Source organism: Lutzomyia longipalpis, chromosome 3 (assembly GCF_024334085.1).
Source record: "Lutzomyia longipalpis isolate SR_M1_2022 chromosome 3, ASM2433408v1".
Classification (NCBI taxonomy): Eukaryota; Metazoa; Arthropoda; class Insecta; order Diptera; family Psychodidae; genus Lutzomyia; species Lutzomyia longipalpis.
This window is the reverse complement of record NC_074709.1, coordinates 18,414,810-18,432,885: the sequence shown is the minus strand read 5'-3', so window position 1 is coordinate 18,432,885 and position 18,076 is coordinate 18,414,810. Positions and strand designations below refer to the sequence as shown.

Here is an 18,076-nt window from a genome sequence, read left to right as displayed (position 1 = left end):
AAAAATAAATTTTCCTGCTTGGAAATTGAGCCAGGAGTGTCGATATAGAACCCCACAAGATGCGGTGATGGTGGTGGGTTTTTGGGACAAGAACAACCAAAGATTTGAGCACAAGTCAGACGAGGAATCCCTGCGGTATGATTTAATGCATGCACAGAGAAGGTCCCCGACATTAAATCGCCAGAGATGAGGGTGAAAATTGTAATATATATGTATGTCCGAATTAAGGGATTACAGGAGTCATGTGTTGCCAGCCACCCCTAGACCCATTTACAGAAGGGACGAAAGGAGAGAAACATAAAGTCAATCTGCGGGGTCCCTTTTATTTGATTTTCCATATAAGGCATTTAGTTTTTGCCTGGGTGAAAGCCGCACCCCATTAGTTTGCGATTAGCATCGAATGAATATTTTCAGTTAATTTGTGGAACATTTTCGAACCTTTCAACCACCTCCCCTTCCCTCCTACGCTATGTACGCCCTTGGAATTCCAGTGGTGGTGGTTTAAAGATGGGAAATCGATAGAAAGTTCATCGAACACTTTTTGCGCCGCAAAAGTGATTGGAATACTAAATTAGGCAACAAACCACCAACCTTTAAGTTAGATTTTCTCTGATAAATGTTTATTGAGCTTTGCAATTTTTCAAACGTGCCTTTCGCGCATCCCGTCGGGGTTGAACATAAAATGTTTTATAAAAATGATTTTATTTCTATTTGAGTAGGATTTTTTAAAATTTCTTATTGGTTTATAAATTCTATAAGAGAGTTTTAATTGGCTACCGCAAGTTTAGAGATGAAACCTCAGTGCAAAGTTAATTTGAAACGCAATAAATTAATTGAACTATCACTCTGATAAAATAACTTTGGTGAAAATAACAGAAATAATCAGCGAAAAGGTATTTTAGCAGAATATTTTAGTTAATTGTTCCCAAAATTTCCTTTATTAACGCGATAAGTTACACTTAACTACGGAACAAGCGTTTTTGCTTCCGTTCATCTTTAGTTTTTCCCGCCAAATCTGTTTTTCCCCACTTCCTTCTTTTCACCACTCGAATTCACCACCATGATCATCTCGCTTTGAGTGCGCGCCAAATACAAACAATATTTTTAGTAACTTTCCGATTAATAATTTTTGATTTTCCTTGGATAAATTGAAAGAATTCATTCAATGAAAGGATAAAAAATACCGATTTAAATAATCAAAAAGACTGAAATTCATTAGTGAAAATAACAAAATGATTCAGTTAAAACAGATTTCGTGAAGTGTTTCCACCATTTAAATTGGTCAAATACATCTTTGCTGAATAAAATTGTCAAATATCTCTCTAATTAAATTCGTCAAAAAGAACAAAAGATTTAACAAAAGTTGAAGGAAAATATTTGACAATTTATCCTCTTAAATTAACAAAAGTATTTTTAACAGTGTAATAGTTTTATTAATAATGTCTCTAATTAATTAAAAATCTTGATTTCCGGCATCACAGAGAAATCTGAATATTGATTGAACTGAAAATTGAAGGACATTTTACTGCGAGGACCATGTACTGTATTAAATATTCATTTCATATTTTCCTTTTCGATTTTTTTTTACTTTTCTGGAGTTTCCTTTCAAAAAAAAATTCTATAACAAAAATTTAATATTTTATACACAATCCACCAACTTTCCTGCGCGAGACAGTAAAGGTAATCAATAAAAGAGCTCCTCCTCGCTCATTTGTTCTGCTGGGGGGAGGGCGAGTAAAATGGTTTGGAGATGAAGGCGAGGAGAGATAAATTTGCACGGATTTTTCTTCCAACCAATGCGCTTGCTCTTTCCCCATGGGAATTGGCTAGAGCTACAAGCAAAATTACTTTGGCTGCATCGTATATTTTATTCACGAGTGTCAGTCACTGTGTGTTTTATTTTATCCAATGTTATATATAAATATATATTCGCTGGATTTATTGTCGAAGCATTTGAAGAAAGAAGTGGCAGAAGAAGGATATGGAAGAGGGATGAGATTTTCTGTCGAAATGAACATGAAATTCGGTTTAAAAGCTCCTTGATAGAGCATGGGGGTGGTATACAATGATGGGACAATTCCAAGGACAATTCTTTCTCCGTAGCTTCTTACTCGGATATTGTGAAACCTTATGTGAGATTGTGTGATTCACAATGAATGTGCGACGTTACATTAACTTATAAAGGGGGCTTCGTGCATTGAATTTTCGTGTCTTTCGGGAGCGAATAACACTGATTTTTGGCAGGTCAGTGTGAAATTTTCGTATAAAAGAGAATTTAAACACGTCTCTGCTGAACAAACACCCACGGAAGGTAGACAAATATGTTCACTTGAAGATTTTCATCTTCTCACTCCGCACTGTCTTCGTATCCCTCCCATATACAACATACAGCATGTCTCGAGCCACAAAAGACACACCATATATAACACACACAAGACGTGATTCAGTAAATAATCGAGGAAGTGTGTCGTAGAGAACCAAGTTAGGTCGTTTATTTTCAATTCCCCAACGATCTATTCTGTGTACAAAGTTGTGTGTGGAAAAACTCCAAAGTTTTCTTGAGATCACGAGGGAGCTTTCGCATATAGTCTACGCGGGGTTATGGAGAGGAACTTTCCACCTGATTAATGCCACCATTATCTGTATTTGCCTCATGTAATTAATTTCTGGAGCAATTTGACTCCTCATCCCACCCCCATCCCCCATTTGTGCTGATATGGTTTACATGAAAATTCGTATCATACATATGCGGAGTTTATGAATTACGTGTCAAACAATATTAATCATCAATCCTCGAAGCCGCTCACACCCACACCTTCATTGCGGATTAGAATGGGAAAGGCAATTTTGGGTGATTAATCCTGATTTGCAGACGAAGACATTTCAACCATGTTATGTCTCCAGATTTAATAATGTTCTAATCTCATCACATTCAAGCCCCATCCTCCCCGCATGCTGAAAACTATTCATGTCTTGAATTGAGTAATCTTAAGAGAAAGCAGAAGATAAGATTGAGATGTGGGAGAAATTAGTTAATTTGAATAAAGTTATTTCTTTATCATTTCAGAACAAATATGTATATTTAACAGTTTAAAGGTAAAGGGTTGGGATATTATGGGGATTTTTATTCATATCGCCGGCAGTTTTTGTGTGAAGTGAGGTTTTGTTTCAATATCATTTGAAAGCTAGTTAATAAATTTCTGTAGGTCTTATTGAACTTGAGAAAATGATTATTTTTTTCATCAAATTAATGAATTTCACAAAAAAACATCAATTTTGTCTTCTTATTCTCCTCAAGAATCAATTACGACACAAACAAATTTTTATACGTGTGGGACACCAACTTTTATAACTGGGCGCGTTATGATTGATTTTTACTCAGGACCTTCATTCCGTCGGATGCGCATCTCTTTCTCCATCATAGTGTTCGGGAGATCCTGATTTTTCTCACGAAGTTGATCATTCTCTTTCTTGAGGAAGGCATTTTCATTGAGAGGGTAATTCTCACTGAGAAGTGTCTGATTCTCCGTCTTGAAATTGACTCAATAATTAGGAATGAAAAATATATCGCGGTACAGACAAACCTATGTCCTCGTTCTCATGTTCCGTTGTGTCCATCCTTTTAGGCTTCTTTTGCTGCGAGCCTTGCATCTCCTTTATCCTTACCGTTGCTGTTCCAATGGACCGCTTTTATAGGTTTGACCCATAAGAGCGGTACATCTTATCCTGACCACCTTATATACATTTAAGAATATAGCCCCAAACGTAAGATGAAAATGAAGTATTTGACCCCGATTTTGAAGTATTTTGACTAATTTGTATGTAACTCACTATACAGAGGGTTGAAGTGCAGAATCTTCAAAGTTGATTCAACTTTATGGGTTGAAAAGTTTTGGGTTGTACGTACACCTTAACCCATTTTACGAAGAGCTTCACTTAATATGCAAAAAATATTTTTTAAAATAGCTTTTTTATGTGCTTGTCTATCCCTTTCTCAATTAATACATTTCTTCCGGCTTCTTAAAGCTGATACCCAATTAAACGAATGCTAGTTCTTATCCAAAGCAATAATTAGAAATTAATTGGAAATTTTTAGGTCATGCCGGTAATGCAAATTCTGAGACATCTTGAAATTAGATTTTCTTTCAAAGATTGTTAAATTAACTCAAAGAAAATGTATCCGATTTGAACAAACCCATTTTCTAATTTTTGTTTGCTCTTTGAAGATGATTTCCTCAGATTTTCATCAAAATTAAGTAGATTTTTTACAAATAAATAAAAATCTGAGTTATAAATTTTGAATAAAAAGAATTCCATGAGTTTAACATTTTTCCATAGAAGTTTTTCACAGAAAAATATTCTAATAAATTCAATAAATTATTCTAACTATAAATCCATGAATTTTTCAAAAACTATATACATATGGGAAAGCACAATTATTACTAAATTTAATATAATTTTCCTGCAATAAAAATGCCCTAATATATTTTTTAATATAATTTTTGAAATATTCTAATTTTGGATAACCTTATCAATCTAATTTAGTTTGGAAAAATTCTCGACTCAATGGAAAAATAGTGTTTTGAATAAGAGATGAGGGAATAACGAAGATGAGCGCAATTTTCCCTCACGTCTGTGTATTTTCAACACTTGCACTGTCACCGTAAATAATAGATTACTCGTGGTCCGGGGATGACTTTTTAATGTGCATTTGAATTCACGTTTATTTTGGTTGCCACCCTGCTGCGGGGGATGAGTTGAGGGTGCAGGGATGATCACACACCTAAAAATTTGTTTATATACAGTCTGGGGAAGGCACCCCTCGCCTAGCAAACGAGCAAACATGAAATATAAAAAAGCGTTAAAATACGCTTAAATAATAATAGAGAAGAGGGGTGCGTCTGTCGAGGTTTTTTTATTCTCTCCTCCATCATATACCCTCTCTTAATCCGAAAGATTTCTGCTATATCATTAAATATTCAAACAAATATTTCTTTCTTTTCGTAGCATTTTCTTAATTCTCTTATATATTTGTATTTTTTTTATTTTTCTTCAAATTTTTTAATTTGAAAATGAAGGAAATGAATCACAGCTAAAAGGTGTTTTATTGAGTTATGGGGTCAAACACCCGATGAATTAAATAAACGCATAAACGGAGTTGAGATTTAGGGTTTGTGTGGGTTTTAAATCAAAACAAACCACACGCAAAAAGGAGAAAATTGAACAACTGCCGAGGGGGTGTGTGTTGAATTAGAAAGAAGGGATAAAACTTCATCATTTTGCTAAAGCAGAGAGATAGTATATATAAGAGGGGTGTCATAGAATTCTCTCGGGAAATGTGACTACATTAATTGTGCATTAAAAGAGCATATTCGGCACCTGTTATGTGAAATATTTCTGCACCCAAAGATACATTTTCAGAGGACATTGTAAGTAGGGCGAGTAAAGGGTCCTAACTGGACAGATTTAGATGGAATAGTTATGGATAAATGACATTGCGGGGACAGAATGGAATAAATTGAGCATGTTTTGAGAAAAAACTTTAAGGTTTTTCTAATATTTTCTTAACAAATTTTAAATTAAAATTTCTTAAAAAGTGAGAAAAAATTGTAGAAACTTTTATGGGAAAACGAAAGGAAGAGGGTTAACCCTATCGCGTCCACGAGGTAATACGGACTCCTAAATGGGAAACTTTTTATGTTTTTAAAATTAAATTTATTTAATTGTTTCTCTAAGAAGTGAATGTGTTTAATTTACATTGAAGACGTTAAAAATGAGAAATGTCCTCTAAGAACGTCCACAGTATGGAGATCATGATATAAAAAACCTAATGTTTCATCGTTGTTTCATGTGATCTCGGAATTGTTAACCCGTGCGCGTCCTCATGAAACATAGAAACATTCGATTATATTGTATTATAAAAACCCTTTCGCGTTTTTTTGGGTCATATCATAACCCAAACATGAAACATTTTATTTTCCCAATTTTTTACGAATGCAAATGTTTTTCCTAGTAAGAAATATGTGAAATTGACGCAGAAAAAGTCGAAGAAGACGTTTTGCTAGAAAAATGCCTTTTGAGTTCGTATATAGAACAAATATCGGGATAAAAGAGCGCATGTTTCAATGTTTTTATGTTTCACGTTGGACGCGAAAGGGTTAATTCCGTATTGGTTAAAAATAAAATTAAAATTCTTCAATCAGGACGTTTTCTTTGGCCGTCTTTAACGCAAGATTAATAAATTTTCAACTAAAAAATAATAACTTAATTTTTACTCGGAAAAATATGTTTCACGTTTATCTCTTCGTTTCATCTAATGAACGTGAAAGAGTTATACAAGTTAAGCCCAAATAATTCCATGAATCGTACCTATATTTAAAAAATGTTAATTCTGTTAATTTTTCTTATTCAACATTTGACCCAATTAAATTATTACCTAAGGGATGGTCACGTTATTTTGGAAACTCTACAGGAACAAAATCGCCAAAATGTGAGAATTTCAAATACATTTTTTGAGCACAAAAATTTATTTTCTAAATCAAAAATACTGAATTCTTATCAGTATTTGGCCATTTAACAAGAGTGCAAACAGATTTCAAAATTTTGGTTTAAAAATTGGCTTGAAAATCGCTCTTGAAAGTCCCCGAGTTTCCAAAATAACGTGACCATCCCTTAATTGATATGTAGATATTAGAGAGTGTAGGATTAAAGTTTGTACCCGCCAATGGCATAACCCCATATTGCCGGCATTCCCCTATTTTCCGAGACAGAATACACTCTATGTGGGTCTCCTCTCTAGGGCCGGGCCCTCTAGTGGTGGAATACATAGCGGGTCGCTAAGTGATTAGAGTCAGTTCTTTGTGGGACGTGGAAGGGTGAACACGCGTTTGTGAAATGCTCGTCGGCTCAGGGGCGTTTCCACCACTAGATGACCGGAAAGGGGGAACTGCCTCCAGCCCAAATCACTTCTGAGAATATTTCCCTTACATTCTCAGAAGTGGGATTACCCGCAAAAGAGCCCACGAAGTGAAAATACGAGAAAAAGTGTGAAAAAATGGCGTGCGCGAGTGACGCAGTGAAAACTCGAAGAATTTCCGGAGAAAAGGCGGCCAAAGACGCACCTGGAGGCTTGGTGAAGACCTGAAGACATCGAGGGCATCAAGGAGCAGACATTTGGGATAGTTTGGCAGTGAATTTGGTGAGAAAATTCCAATTTTCAAGGATATTGCGCAATAAAATATTGCGTCAGCCAGTCAGCCATCTTTGTGATGCACTGGTGAAAATCCTACCTTAAAATCAAGGAAAAATATGATAAAATTTAGTGAATTTAGATGTATGGGCCCATACTAGGATAAAATTTATGTGTTTAAATTAGAAACCATGGTTAGGTAGGATGAATTTCTTGAAAAATTTGATGAAAAAAATGAGACAAAGGAATCCATGTTTGGATTCAACGGAAAATTTGAATTCGAAATGTGTCAACGGACATGATTTTTATCCCTGATTCTAGAATCATCTGGAATCCTCCCCTGCACGTTACCCCCGCGTGACATTTCATAGAAAATTTTGATGCGTGCGCGTCTATTTTGTTTTTGCATGGAAAATTTTAAGAAAAAAGTCAATAAACAAAGAAAATCAGTGTGAAAATCATTGGAATTATCCTGCAGTGGCGGTCAATCTTTGAGAAAAGTGATTTTCTTCGTGAAAAGGTAAGAAAAGCGGAAGAAACTGTGTGCAAAAAAAAAAAGTGATCGCTAATGGTTGTGAAAAAAAAACAAAAACAAAGAAATTTCTGTGAAAGAATGTGACAATAAAACCGCACGAATTATGCTTTTCTTTGTAGAATGCCAAACACCAGGGGCAGAAGGAGTGAACAGGTGCGAAATGCGATGCACCAAGATGTTTCCTTTAGGGGAGAAGGAAATGCCCAAATGCCTGCAGTGGGGCCACGGGAAATCTTTGTAGTCCTTTCACGATACGACCCTGACGATACAAAATGCATCGCTTCTGACCTGTGGATTAGCGAAAAGGAGACAGCCAGGGAGCTGTACGAGTGGAGTGACAGAGTCACCATGTTGTACGCGTCCATGCGGCTCTGTGGCACCGCCAAGACATGTTATCACGCCGCAAAATCCCGCCTAACGCCGTGGGCAATATTTTCGCGGGAGTTTAAGAACAATTTCCCAACACGTGTGGACATTCCGAAGGTGCACGAGCAGCTGAAGAAGAGGAAGAAGTCCCTGAAGGAAACAATTGTGACTTATTACCACGAGATGGTGGCATTGGGGGCGAAGATTAATCTTGATGATGCGTCACTGCGACAATACATTATTGGCGGAATTCCATCGGCGAGTCGTCGCACAGCATTGAGGAACCGGCACTACAACTCACTTCCGGAACTCCTTGTGGCACTCCAGGACACAGAAGGTGAGGATGACGAGGAAAAGTCAAATCAGCAAAGTTCCTCACGCGATCGCTCTCGCTCAAGGAGACGTGAACCATATTCGCATGACAATCGTAGAGATTCCCAGGAAGAAAGCAGCAAGGATCACACGGAGGAGAAGGAAAATGATCCAAAGTCGGGAAAATCCAAGGATAAGAGGGAGCGTGTGTGCTTCAGATGCCGTGAACCAGGACATCTCATTGCCAATTGCCCGAAGCCTGCGGATTTTCGGGTAAGGGTGGTCGAGAGGAGCGCCACCCTACCAAATAAACAATGCTTCTTCAACAGTGTGCGCGTGGGAGACGAAGAAGTACAGATGCTTGTTGTTTTCGGGAGCAACAGTACCTCCATTCCGGAGAAGACTGAAAAGAATTATGGGACAATGACTCAGTGTGTGATGCAAAAGGAAATTAGTTGGGAGAAGTTTCCGGAAGAAAAGATTACAGCAGGAGAGAAGATCACGGATGCGGTAAAGACAATCTGGGTGTGTCTCATACAAGATGATCGAGCGTGCATTGCGATGGACACTGCTGGATGGGATAACACCAACATTGGAGAGATGATTGGTGAGATCAAGGACGAAAAACTTGGTGGTTCCGAAAGTTTTGAGAATCCATGTGTTGCGAAATGGAAATTATGGAAATGGAAATTCTGGACCAAAAACAACTCTGGAATATTGGCAACTGCACGTGAATTTTGTGGACCTTTTCTCAAGGCAAATAATACACGAATGGAATTAGATGGGTCTCAGGAATACCTTTAGAGGCTGAATAGCCTGTTAAGAGTTAAAGAAGATGAATGAATGAAATAAAATGAATTTAAGAGACAGAAAAACTATGTGAATTATCTTTGTGGCATTATCTCTTTTCATTGATGTGTTTTAGAGTCCTTATTTTTTAATCTAGGTGACGAAGGATTGGTTGACATAAGAAAGAACGAACGGTAAGACTTTACCTTTGCGGAAAATATATTCTCATTACTTTTAGGAACACTCAAAGTACACTCCGTGGCTCAGTGACTGGATGGCAAGGACTGGACACCACGCTAAGGATCAAACGGACCAATGGACTGTGTGAATGAATCATCTCGTTTTATGATAACGATGATAGATTCAGAATTCGGAATACTGGACACCACGCTAAAGACCAAACGGACCAATGGACTTTGTGAATGAATCATCTCGTTTTATGATAACGATGATAGATTCAGAATTCGGAATACTGGACACCATGCTAAGGACCAAACGGACCAATAGACTGTGTGAATGAATTATCTCGTTTTATGATAACGATGATAGATTCAGAATTCGAAATACTGGACACCACGCTAAGGACCAAAAGGACCAATTGACTGTGTGAATGAATCATCTCGTTTTACGATAACGATGATAGATTCATAATTCGGAATACTGGATACCCCATGGACCACGCTAAGGACCAAAAGGACCAATTGACTGTGTGAATGAATCATCTCGTTTTACGATAACGATGATAGATTCATAATTCGGAATACTGGATACCCCATGGACCACGCTAAGGACCAAAAGGACCAATTGACTGTCTGAATGAATCATCTCGTTTTACGATAACGATGATAGATTCATAATTCGGAATACTGGATACCCCATGGACCACGCTAAGGACCCCACGGACCGTGGAATGAACTATGTGGATGAATCATCTCGTTTTAAGATAACGTGAGATTCATAATTAAAAAACCGAGCATTGTCTTATAATTGAGTAGGATTAGAAAACGGAAATCTATTATCGGCCCTTAACGTAAATGTTTTGAGTACACTCTTCTCATAAATTCCCTTGCATCAATGAGGACATTGATTTTATCAGGATGGCCGAATGTAGGATTAAAGTTTGTACCCGCCAATGGCATAACCCCATATTGCCGGCATTCCCCTATTTTCCGAGACAGAATACACTCTATGTGGGTCTCCTCTCTAGGGCCGGGCCCTCTAGTGGTGGAATACATAGCGGGTCGCTAAGTGATTAGAGTCAGTTCTTTGTGGGACGTGGAAGGGTGAACACGCGTTTGTGAAATGCTCGTCGGCTCAGGGGCGTTTCCACCACTAGATGACCGGAAAGGGGGAACTGCCTCCAGCCCAAATCACTTCTGAGAATATTTCCCTTACAAGAGGTTAAAAAGGTCACACAAAAACGAATTTTATATATTTTTCAGAACAAGTAAACCAAGAAGACTACTCAAAGAATCCTCTTAGTTCCTCCTAGATATATGTATCGTAGCAATATATAGTGCCTACACTACATATAACACATTGGCATTTTGTCAACTGATTGTCGCTCTGAAAAAAAAGGTTTGTATTTGAGTTTGTCAAAGTTTGTAACTCCCATACATTTTTTAACAAACATGGAAGTGAAAAGGAGTCAAAGCCTTTTTTTGTCAAAGGAGATTACTTTTTAATCTCCAAGTTTGTAATTTCAAAAAATAATACCCACGTTTGTAGAAGTTTGTAATTGTTTGTAAAAATTTGTATAAAAATCCGCATAACCCCCGTTACAAACCATTACAAGCTTATTCGTTATATTTTGTAGCTTTTAAAATAAGAGACATCATTTTTAAAAAGAATCATCATAATTTATTGACATTTTCTATTATTATAAGCAAGAAGATCTCTTACAAAGTTCATTCATCCGTATATGGCGTTATCCCGTGGTTCCTTCCGATCCTTCCCATCGATTGTCGTGCTCAAGAATTCTTTTACAGAGCATCTGGGGAATCTATGGTGTTTCCGTAAGTTTATGGGAAACCTGATGCCTCCTCCATTCGTGGCGAAACTTCACTCTGGTGGCTGCGTGGATGAAAACTTAACTGAAATCACTCTCCTAGAGTTTCTCCGGGAGCTCCTTAGTTATTTGGTTATCTATAATAAATAAAAAGAATGTTTAATCTAAGGATGATGCCATACAGAATTCAGGTTGTCTTGAAATATCTTACCATTCAATGGCTTATATGCCTCATAAACATCAAACTGCACGCACGAGTCACAGGTTGGGGATTCTCTATCCAATCGTTAATGGTATTTTTGACACTTTTCTTAAGTGGCGTCCACTGCTTCTTATTTCTAATGAAAATACACCAGGAAAAACCCTTTCAACAAACTTTATCAAAATTGTTTGGTAAAGTTTGTTAATGCACCAAAATAACAAACCTTTTAACAAACTTTATCAAAAATGTCCGTAAATGTTTGATTTTTTAAACAAACCAGCATACAAACATGTTTGTATAGTTTGTAAAAAGTTTGTTCTTCCAAATTTATTAAAATATGTTTGCAAAACTTTGTAAAATGTTTGTTAAAGTTCGTACTTTTTTGTATTTTTCCCTGAATTTACAAACATTTTACAACCAATCATCTCCAAATACAAATTATGTTTGTTAAATTCCATATTTACCTCCAAAGTAATATCCTTTAACAAACTTTGACAAATCTCGCTACAAACTATTTTTTTCAGAGCGTCAATTTAAAATTCATCTCCATACTCCGCGTGAAGACAATTTCTCAGTGGATTTGATTTAAATGGAGTTTTCTCCGGCATTTTTGGGTTTCCCAAATCCAGCTGAATTGAAAAATCCTCCAGAGATCAAGAAGCGATTTTCCAAACGTAGAGATTTTCAGAGTCTTTCAGGGTAATTCTTCTCTCATACAGAGATTCTACGAAATTCGTTTCATATCTCTTTGGAATGATGAAGCTCTCCTTTATGCGGAATATGTAGTACGTATATGGTTATATCCTTTACCCAAAAGCTTTGTCATTGCTGCGGAATTTCAGCTCAAACATCAAACATTTCCCGTGGGAAGACGAAGAACTATGTGGCAAAAAATATATATGTAATTTCTAGTGGAGCTTGAGGGGGTGGGTGGTGTGAGTGGGGTTGGTTTGTGTTATTTGAAACATGCTCGCAGTCATTCCAGCCATATTTCTGTCGCTATATACACCCCCACGTGGGGTGAGTAGGGACGCGTGGGTACGGGAGTTGCAGAATTCGTATCTAGGTTGATGTTTCCATAGTTACAATGGCGGGAGAGGCACGAAGATATTTTGTATATATTTCGGAGCCACCCTTCTCGACCTACCCCCAGGAAGGGGCGCAGGCGCGTCAGCCGCCCGCCGTGCTTAATCGCGAATGCAAACAGCCCTATAGAGAGAAGAAAAATAGCACTGAGAAATTGCTCTATTGTTGCGATTTTTCTCATTTTCCCTCCCATGTTTTTCCTCATTTTTTTTTCGTACCCTTAAAAGACGTTCTAACGGTAACATCCAAGGAGTACACACAAAAAGTACGTAGCATAGAAAAAAATCTTTGGGATGATATTTCCACGTGAAAACTGACGCGGGGATTGCCCCCCATTCCGCGGTATTGGCGCCACATTCAATTAGAACCCCTCCTATCAATCAAATATCATAGTGAAATTGTCATTCACCGCAGAAAGTTGGGTAATTTAATTACACGACCACCAAATTGTCATGGCGAAGCCAAAAATGGGGGATGGGGAATGCATATGAAATGGTTGAAAACGTTGAGACTTTTCCCAATGACTAGACCGCGATATGCAAATGCAACAGTGGGATCCTCTTTCCGGTTTTAGCTGGAAATGCCAATTTTCACTTTGTTACCCACCACACAACTTTCACGCTCAACTAATACATTTTCCGTGTCATGTAATTCCCTTGACGATTCGGAAAATAGAATTGGGTACATATGGCGGTTGAAATTCACGAAATAAGTAAAGAGATGATGCTAGAGGAAAATTTTTACACGATATTTTGACTATTTTGCTATTTTAAATTTTTTACATTTACTTCTATTTGGAAAGGAAATATTTTTTTTTTACAATGAAGGCGTGGTCATTAATATCAATATTGATCATTTCATTCAAGAACGTAATTGAGACAATCATAATTTTGTATAGAATGAAAATAAAACAGAAATTGCCAAACTTTACCATTTTTTTTTCTATTTGGACCATTTGGGAAAAGCCGGCAAAGATTTGTCTAAAAATGCAATCAATGACGTCAATATTGTTTGTTTCTCGTTTTGTGCATGAAGCATTCGCGTTAATGTTTCATCGATGAATTTAAACAAAGTGTTTCTGAAACATTTTCCGTTTCTTCCTTGCAAATCATGGGAAAAAAAAGAATGTTTGATAGATTTTTCAGGATTATTTTCTGATCTTTTTCCTCCAAAATTTTATTTTGTTGATGGAAATAAAGAAGTTTATTCACAGTTATATGGAAAAATTCCTCAATCGTGAATCATTTGGGACAAGGATCGAAATAGATATGAATTCACTAAAGAAACTTCCCATTTTCCACTGGGATCAGCAGCAAAATGACAATAAAAAGCAAAATTTGGCGAAAATCCCTTTCGTGGCTCCGTGAAACATAGAAACATTGAAACATTCAATCTTTGTATCACGATATTTATTTTATGGATGCTCGCAGATGAGATTAGTCTATCAAAGCATCTTCTCTGGCCTCATTTAAGTAAAATTACACTCATTTCTAACCTAAAAAAAAATAATTAAATTCATCAAAATTCAGGAAAATAATATGTTTCATGTTTGGGCTCAGCATGACCTAAGTAACGCGAAAGGGTTAATTGCTCTAAAACCATAATTCTTATTCTTTGTTTTTTGATCATGTGCTACAAAGATTAACCGTGTCTCAATGATTCTACGAATGAAGAAATTTTCCATAAAAAAAGTAAATAAACTTTTTTGCTGAAACATTACTGGAAAACATTTCTGTGTTGAAATTAAAATAAATTTCAATTTTCTAAGACTTTTTCTAACTCTTTACGTAAATGTTAAATTGTGCAGTAAGCGATCCTTAAAGGGTTAAACGGGTTAAGTTGTGACTCATTCTATCACCTCCTCCCTCCTAGTCCTAAATCGACTTTTCCAACAATTTTCCACAAATCATTACGGGAAAAAGTACAGCATAAACCGCGTGGATGTATGGAAAGAGAGAACAAACTACATAAAGTGGAAAGTAGAAAAATATTAAAATATTGCAGTCATAAATATAAAATCTAATCTAAAAGTGCTTGTGCGCCAAAAATCCCCCCAACATAAAAGCACCAAATTTTAATTTAATTTTAAATGAAATGTCACTGAATGGCCACATAAAAGATAATTCTATTGTAGGCGACACCGTAGTTTGCATCCGAATGCTTATTTTTCTCGCTTTCTTTCGAGGAGGTAAAGAGAAAAAACGCAAAAAAAGAGATTGTATATAATTAAACTGGGTGGTGGGAGGTTGCAAGAGAAAGTTTTCAGGAAGAAATTCCTCTATATTCCGCCCTTTTCGCAACACCAAAATATGTATTGCCTACGTGCCATTGTAGGGAATTCCTTTCAATTTGTGGGTGAAGGGCCTCGTTTTTGTGTCGCTTTACGCCCAAATTGCATTGATATTGCCGTCGATATGGTTATTGGATGCCATTCGGTTTTATCGCGCTAAAGGAGAAATAGGAAAAAATAGGCATGTTCTTGTTGATACGAAAGACGCCCCAATTGAATATGTCGCTTGAGAAAATTAACTTCATTTCATGCTTCACCGATTTTTCCCAGTAGAGCCTCCAATTTAACTGAATGGGAAAAGCACGAAGCATGTAGAAGTGTAAGAAAAACTACTGAAGAGATTTCGTATTGTCTTGAAATTGCATAGTGGAAGCATAAGAAAGAATTAATTTAAGCAATTCAATCTTTTGTGAATTTGAAACTTAAAAAAAAAGCTCTGCTTTGTATTGCATTATTTATTGTTTTCTTTGACAAATTAATGAATTTTTTAGACACATCTGAATGTTGTTACACTTTTTTTTAATAAAAAATATGCTAATGTGACAAATTGTGTTAAAAAATCATTAGAAAATAGGTTTAATATAAGTACAATTGACCTTTAAAATAATGATAATTAAACTAACTAACATTAACTTTAAATGAGAGATAGAATTATTTTAAAAAAAAGTATAAAATCTGAAAAATAAAATTCTTCACTTACTCTTCCTGCAGTTCAGGTGCTTGTAAGTCTTCCACAATGTATTCTTCTTTTATAACAGAGACGTCTAAGAAATCACTTTCTTCTTGTTTAATTTCCATTTATAATTGTAATTATTTCTCTCAAAAATAATTGATTTATTAAAAATGATTTCTTATTAACAAAAATAAAATGTTACGGTGCTTTACGAAGAACACTCACGTACAACTGATGAGCGATAGCCAAGACATAAAACATCGCACGGTCCACCGACATTAATGCCAACAAACTGAAGATTACTACGCTTCTTTTGCTATTTGAATTTAGAATTCGTTGTTTTCTATGACTTTTTCCCTTTATAAAAGAGCAAATATTATTAATTTTTAATAACAAAACGTCAAAAAACGGTTGATTTTCCTTTTGTTTAATTGAAGAACGTATATATTTAAACGATTTTTTTTTTATATTACGTTTCTTTTATAAAATCAATTGGAATGAATTAAAGTCCATTTAACCCTTCAAAAGCCAAGCAGGGAAAGTAAGGAACTTCATAGATAATGTTTTGTGATGGTTTATTTACTCTGTTATTATGTTTTTTGGAAAAAATAGAGACAGATTTCAAGTCGAGACGATAAACAGAAACGTTTTATTGATTAAAAGTGTAAAAAACAGAAATATCAAATGTATAAACGGATAAATTCTGACATTTTTAATTCTCATCTTCGTATTTTATTTCAATTTTTTTCAATTTTTTACGAGATATAAATTCACTGCGCCTCTTTACTCTGCAAAAAAAGAAATTATAATTAATAAATTTATTCTCAGAAAGAACCTTCAAATTCATCTTGCATCAAGGCTCCAATTTGATTTAAAGTAATTGTAGGTCGGTCGGTGAACTCTGAAAGCTCAGCATTCATTTTCTTAATAAATTTTTGTTTTAAATTCATCCTTTTAGGAATCATGATTATTGATTTGATTTTAAAACTTGGAGGATCGATAGTTTTAACCTCAAACTTTGAACTTAACAGTGATTTCAGGAATATCCTACTTACGTTCTATCTGAAGATGGAGTTTTACTGCAAGATTAATTTAAGATTAAATGAAGTAAAATACATACTTTTCGTGAACTTCTCGGATATGACGCTTCACGTGTGACGAAGTCGTGAAATTCTTTTCACAAATTCCACATTGATACCATCGTATAGAATTTATTCTGCGACAATATAAAAAAAAACCGAATTGACAAAGCAAATTCTCCAAATCATAGTTACGTTCTACCTTAAGGTGGAGCTTCAGTGCAAGATTAATTTAAGACTGAATTAAGTACAAACAAAAATACATACTTTTCGTGCACTTCTCGAATATGACGCTTCACGTGTGATGTAGTCGAGAAATCTTTTTTACAAATTCCACATTGATGTGATCTCTTCAAATGTCGCCACATATGTGCATTGAATGCATTTTTAGTTTTATATAATTTTCCGCAAATTGCACATTCCATTGAGAATGTTTCAAAGTGAATTTGGAGATGTCTGGCGAGATATCTTTTACTCACAAAATTCTTCGGACAGTGTGCACAGAGGAAATTTCGACTTTTTATGTGAATTTTCTTGTGATGACTCAAACCAAATGATTTTTTGAATGTTTTATCACATATTGAGCATTTATACTGTGATGTATTTGTGTTTTCTATTGTTTCAATTGTGCTCTTGAAGTCCTGTGATGTATCTCTGAAAAACAGAATATTTTGTTTTATATCGAACTTTCAAGACCCTAAATTAACAGATTATTTTTCCACATGGACAGTGAAAGGTTAACAGTTTGTCAACTTACCCTGTAATGTATTCGTATGATTCGTATTGATCATAATCTTGCACTTCATATTCCTCCTTCACTATAACATAATCTAACAATATTCCATCGTCTTCAACACGATCCATTATGTAAAAAGCTTTTATGACAAAATCACAAAGTTAAAACTTTTAAAATGTATTAAAAAACATTAAACAAGATCATTTGATCTTCACTTTATTTTCTCTTTTCCCGATCCATTTATTTTTAATTGAAGTTAGATAAATTTTGACGTCTTTTTCTATGTTATTTTTGAATTCAAAATTGACAACGTTCAAACATTTGAGACAGACATTTTGGGAAATGCGGGAAAAATATGGCGGCGCAATGAATGAACCTTCCATCTGTGGTAGGCCATTTTAATGCACGAGCCAACTATTAATTTTGAGTCAATCAACTCAAAACTGATGCAAATTATCCACCAAAATTGCTTGGTGTAAGTATCAATTATGGTTCTGTTAGCAAAAATAACATTTTGATGAATGTTAATATTTTAACCACATATCCGTTTAGCAGACATGTTGATGCTGCAAATTGACAGAAAATACAAAAATCTTTCAAAATGCAAATCGCACTCAGATTGAAAATGCATAAAAGTCACTGAACTACTTTTCAAATTAAATAAGAGATTTTTTTTCATTAATTTTGTTCTTCTTTTGTTACAGGTGTGGTTCCAGAATCGACGTGCCAAGTGGAAGAAGCGAAAGAAGACAACCAATGTGTTCAGAACTCCAGGTGAGTGATGTTTTGGCGCCAAAAGTTATTCAAGAGG

General features: G+C 35.6%; 5 protein-coding genes across 5 annotated transcripts in view; 4 read left to right on the top strand and 1 right to left on the bottom strand.

The window, feature by feature from the left end:
• The window catches only part of LOC129792365 (transient receptor potential cation channel subfamily A member 1), a 1,125,827-nt gene that overhangs the window by 554,361 nt on the left and 553,390 nt on the right, over positions 1-18,076 (top strand). The gene's annotated exons all lie outside the window — the stretch shown is intronic.
• Positions 1-18,076, top strand: part of LOC129792430 (PIH1 domain-containing protein 2) — a 927,269-nt gene that overhangs the window by 355,803 nt on the left and 553,390 nt on the right. The gene's annotated exons all lie outside the window — the stretch shown is intronic.
• LOC129791534 (homeobox protein orthopedia) overlaps positions 1-18,076 on the top strand; it is a 32,160-nt gene that overhangs the window by 11,201 nt on the left and 2,883 nt on the right. Inside the window, exon 4 of the mRNA XM_055829694.1 lies at positions 17,970-18,039. Coding sequence (XP_055685669.1) covers positions 17,970-18,039 — 70 coding nt within the window. The remainder of the gene's footprint in view (positions 1-17,969; positions 18,040-18,076) is intronic.
• On the top strand, positions 7,424-10,550 carry LOC129792417 (uncharacterized). Its single transcript, XM_055831474.1, has 2 exons — positions 7,424-7,709; positions 7,844-10,550. The coding sequence occupies exon 2, from the start codon at positions 7,845-7,847 to the stop codon at positions 9,204-9,206; it is 1,362 nt and encodes a 453-aa protein (XP_055687449.1). The 5' UTR covers positions 7,424-7,709; position 7,844; the 3' UTR covers positions 9,207-10,550.
• Positions 16,009-17,514, bottom strand: LOC129792453 (zinc finger and SCAN domain-containing protein 26-like). The gene is made up of 4 exons (XM_055831518.1): positions 17,287-17,514; positions 16,797-17,183; positions 16,571-16,666; positions 16,009-16,238 (listed from the first exon to the last, which is right to left on the bottom strand). Exons 1-4 carry the CDS (start codon positions 17,391-17,393, stop codon positions 16,163-16,165), a joined length of 666 nt encoding a protein of 221 aa, XP_055687493.1. The 5' UTR covers positions 17,394-17,514; the 3' UTR covers positions 16,009-16,162.

Bases quoted from the DNA above. Each gene is read 5' to 3' on its own strand.
- LOC129792417 (XM_055831474.1), top strand. From the start codon at position 7,845: ATGCCAAACACCAGGGGCAGAAGGAGTGAACAGGTGCGAAATGCGATG.
- LOC129792453 (XM_055831518.1), bottom strand. From the start codon at position 17,393: ATGGATCGTGTTGAAGACGATGGAATATTGTTAGATTATGTTATAGTG. The intron at 16,667-16,796 runs GTATGTATTTTT...ATATTGTCGCAG, and splicing joins ATTCGAGAAGTGCACGAAAA to AATAAATTCTATACGATGGT. The intron at 16,239-16,570 runs GTATGTATTTTA...CTTTTTTTGCAG, and splicing joins ATCCGAGAAGTTCACGAAAA to AGTAAAGAGGCGCAGTGAAT.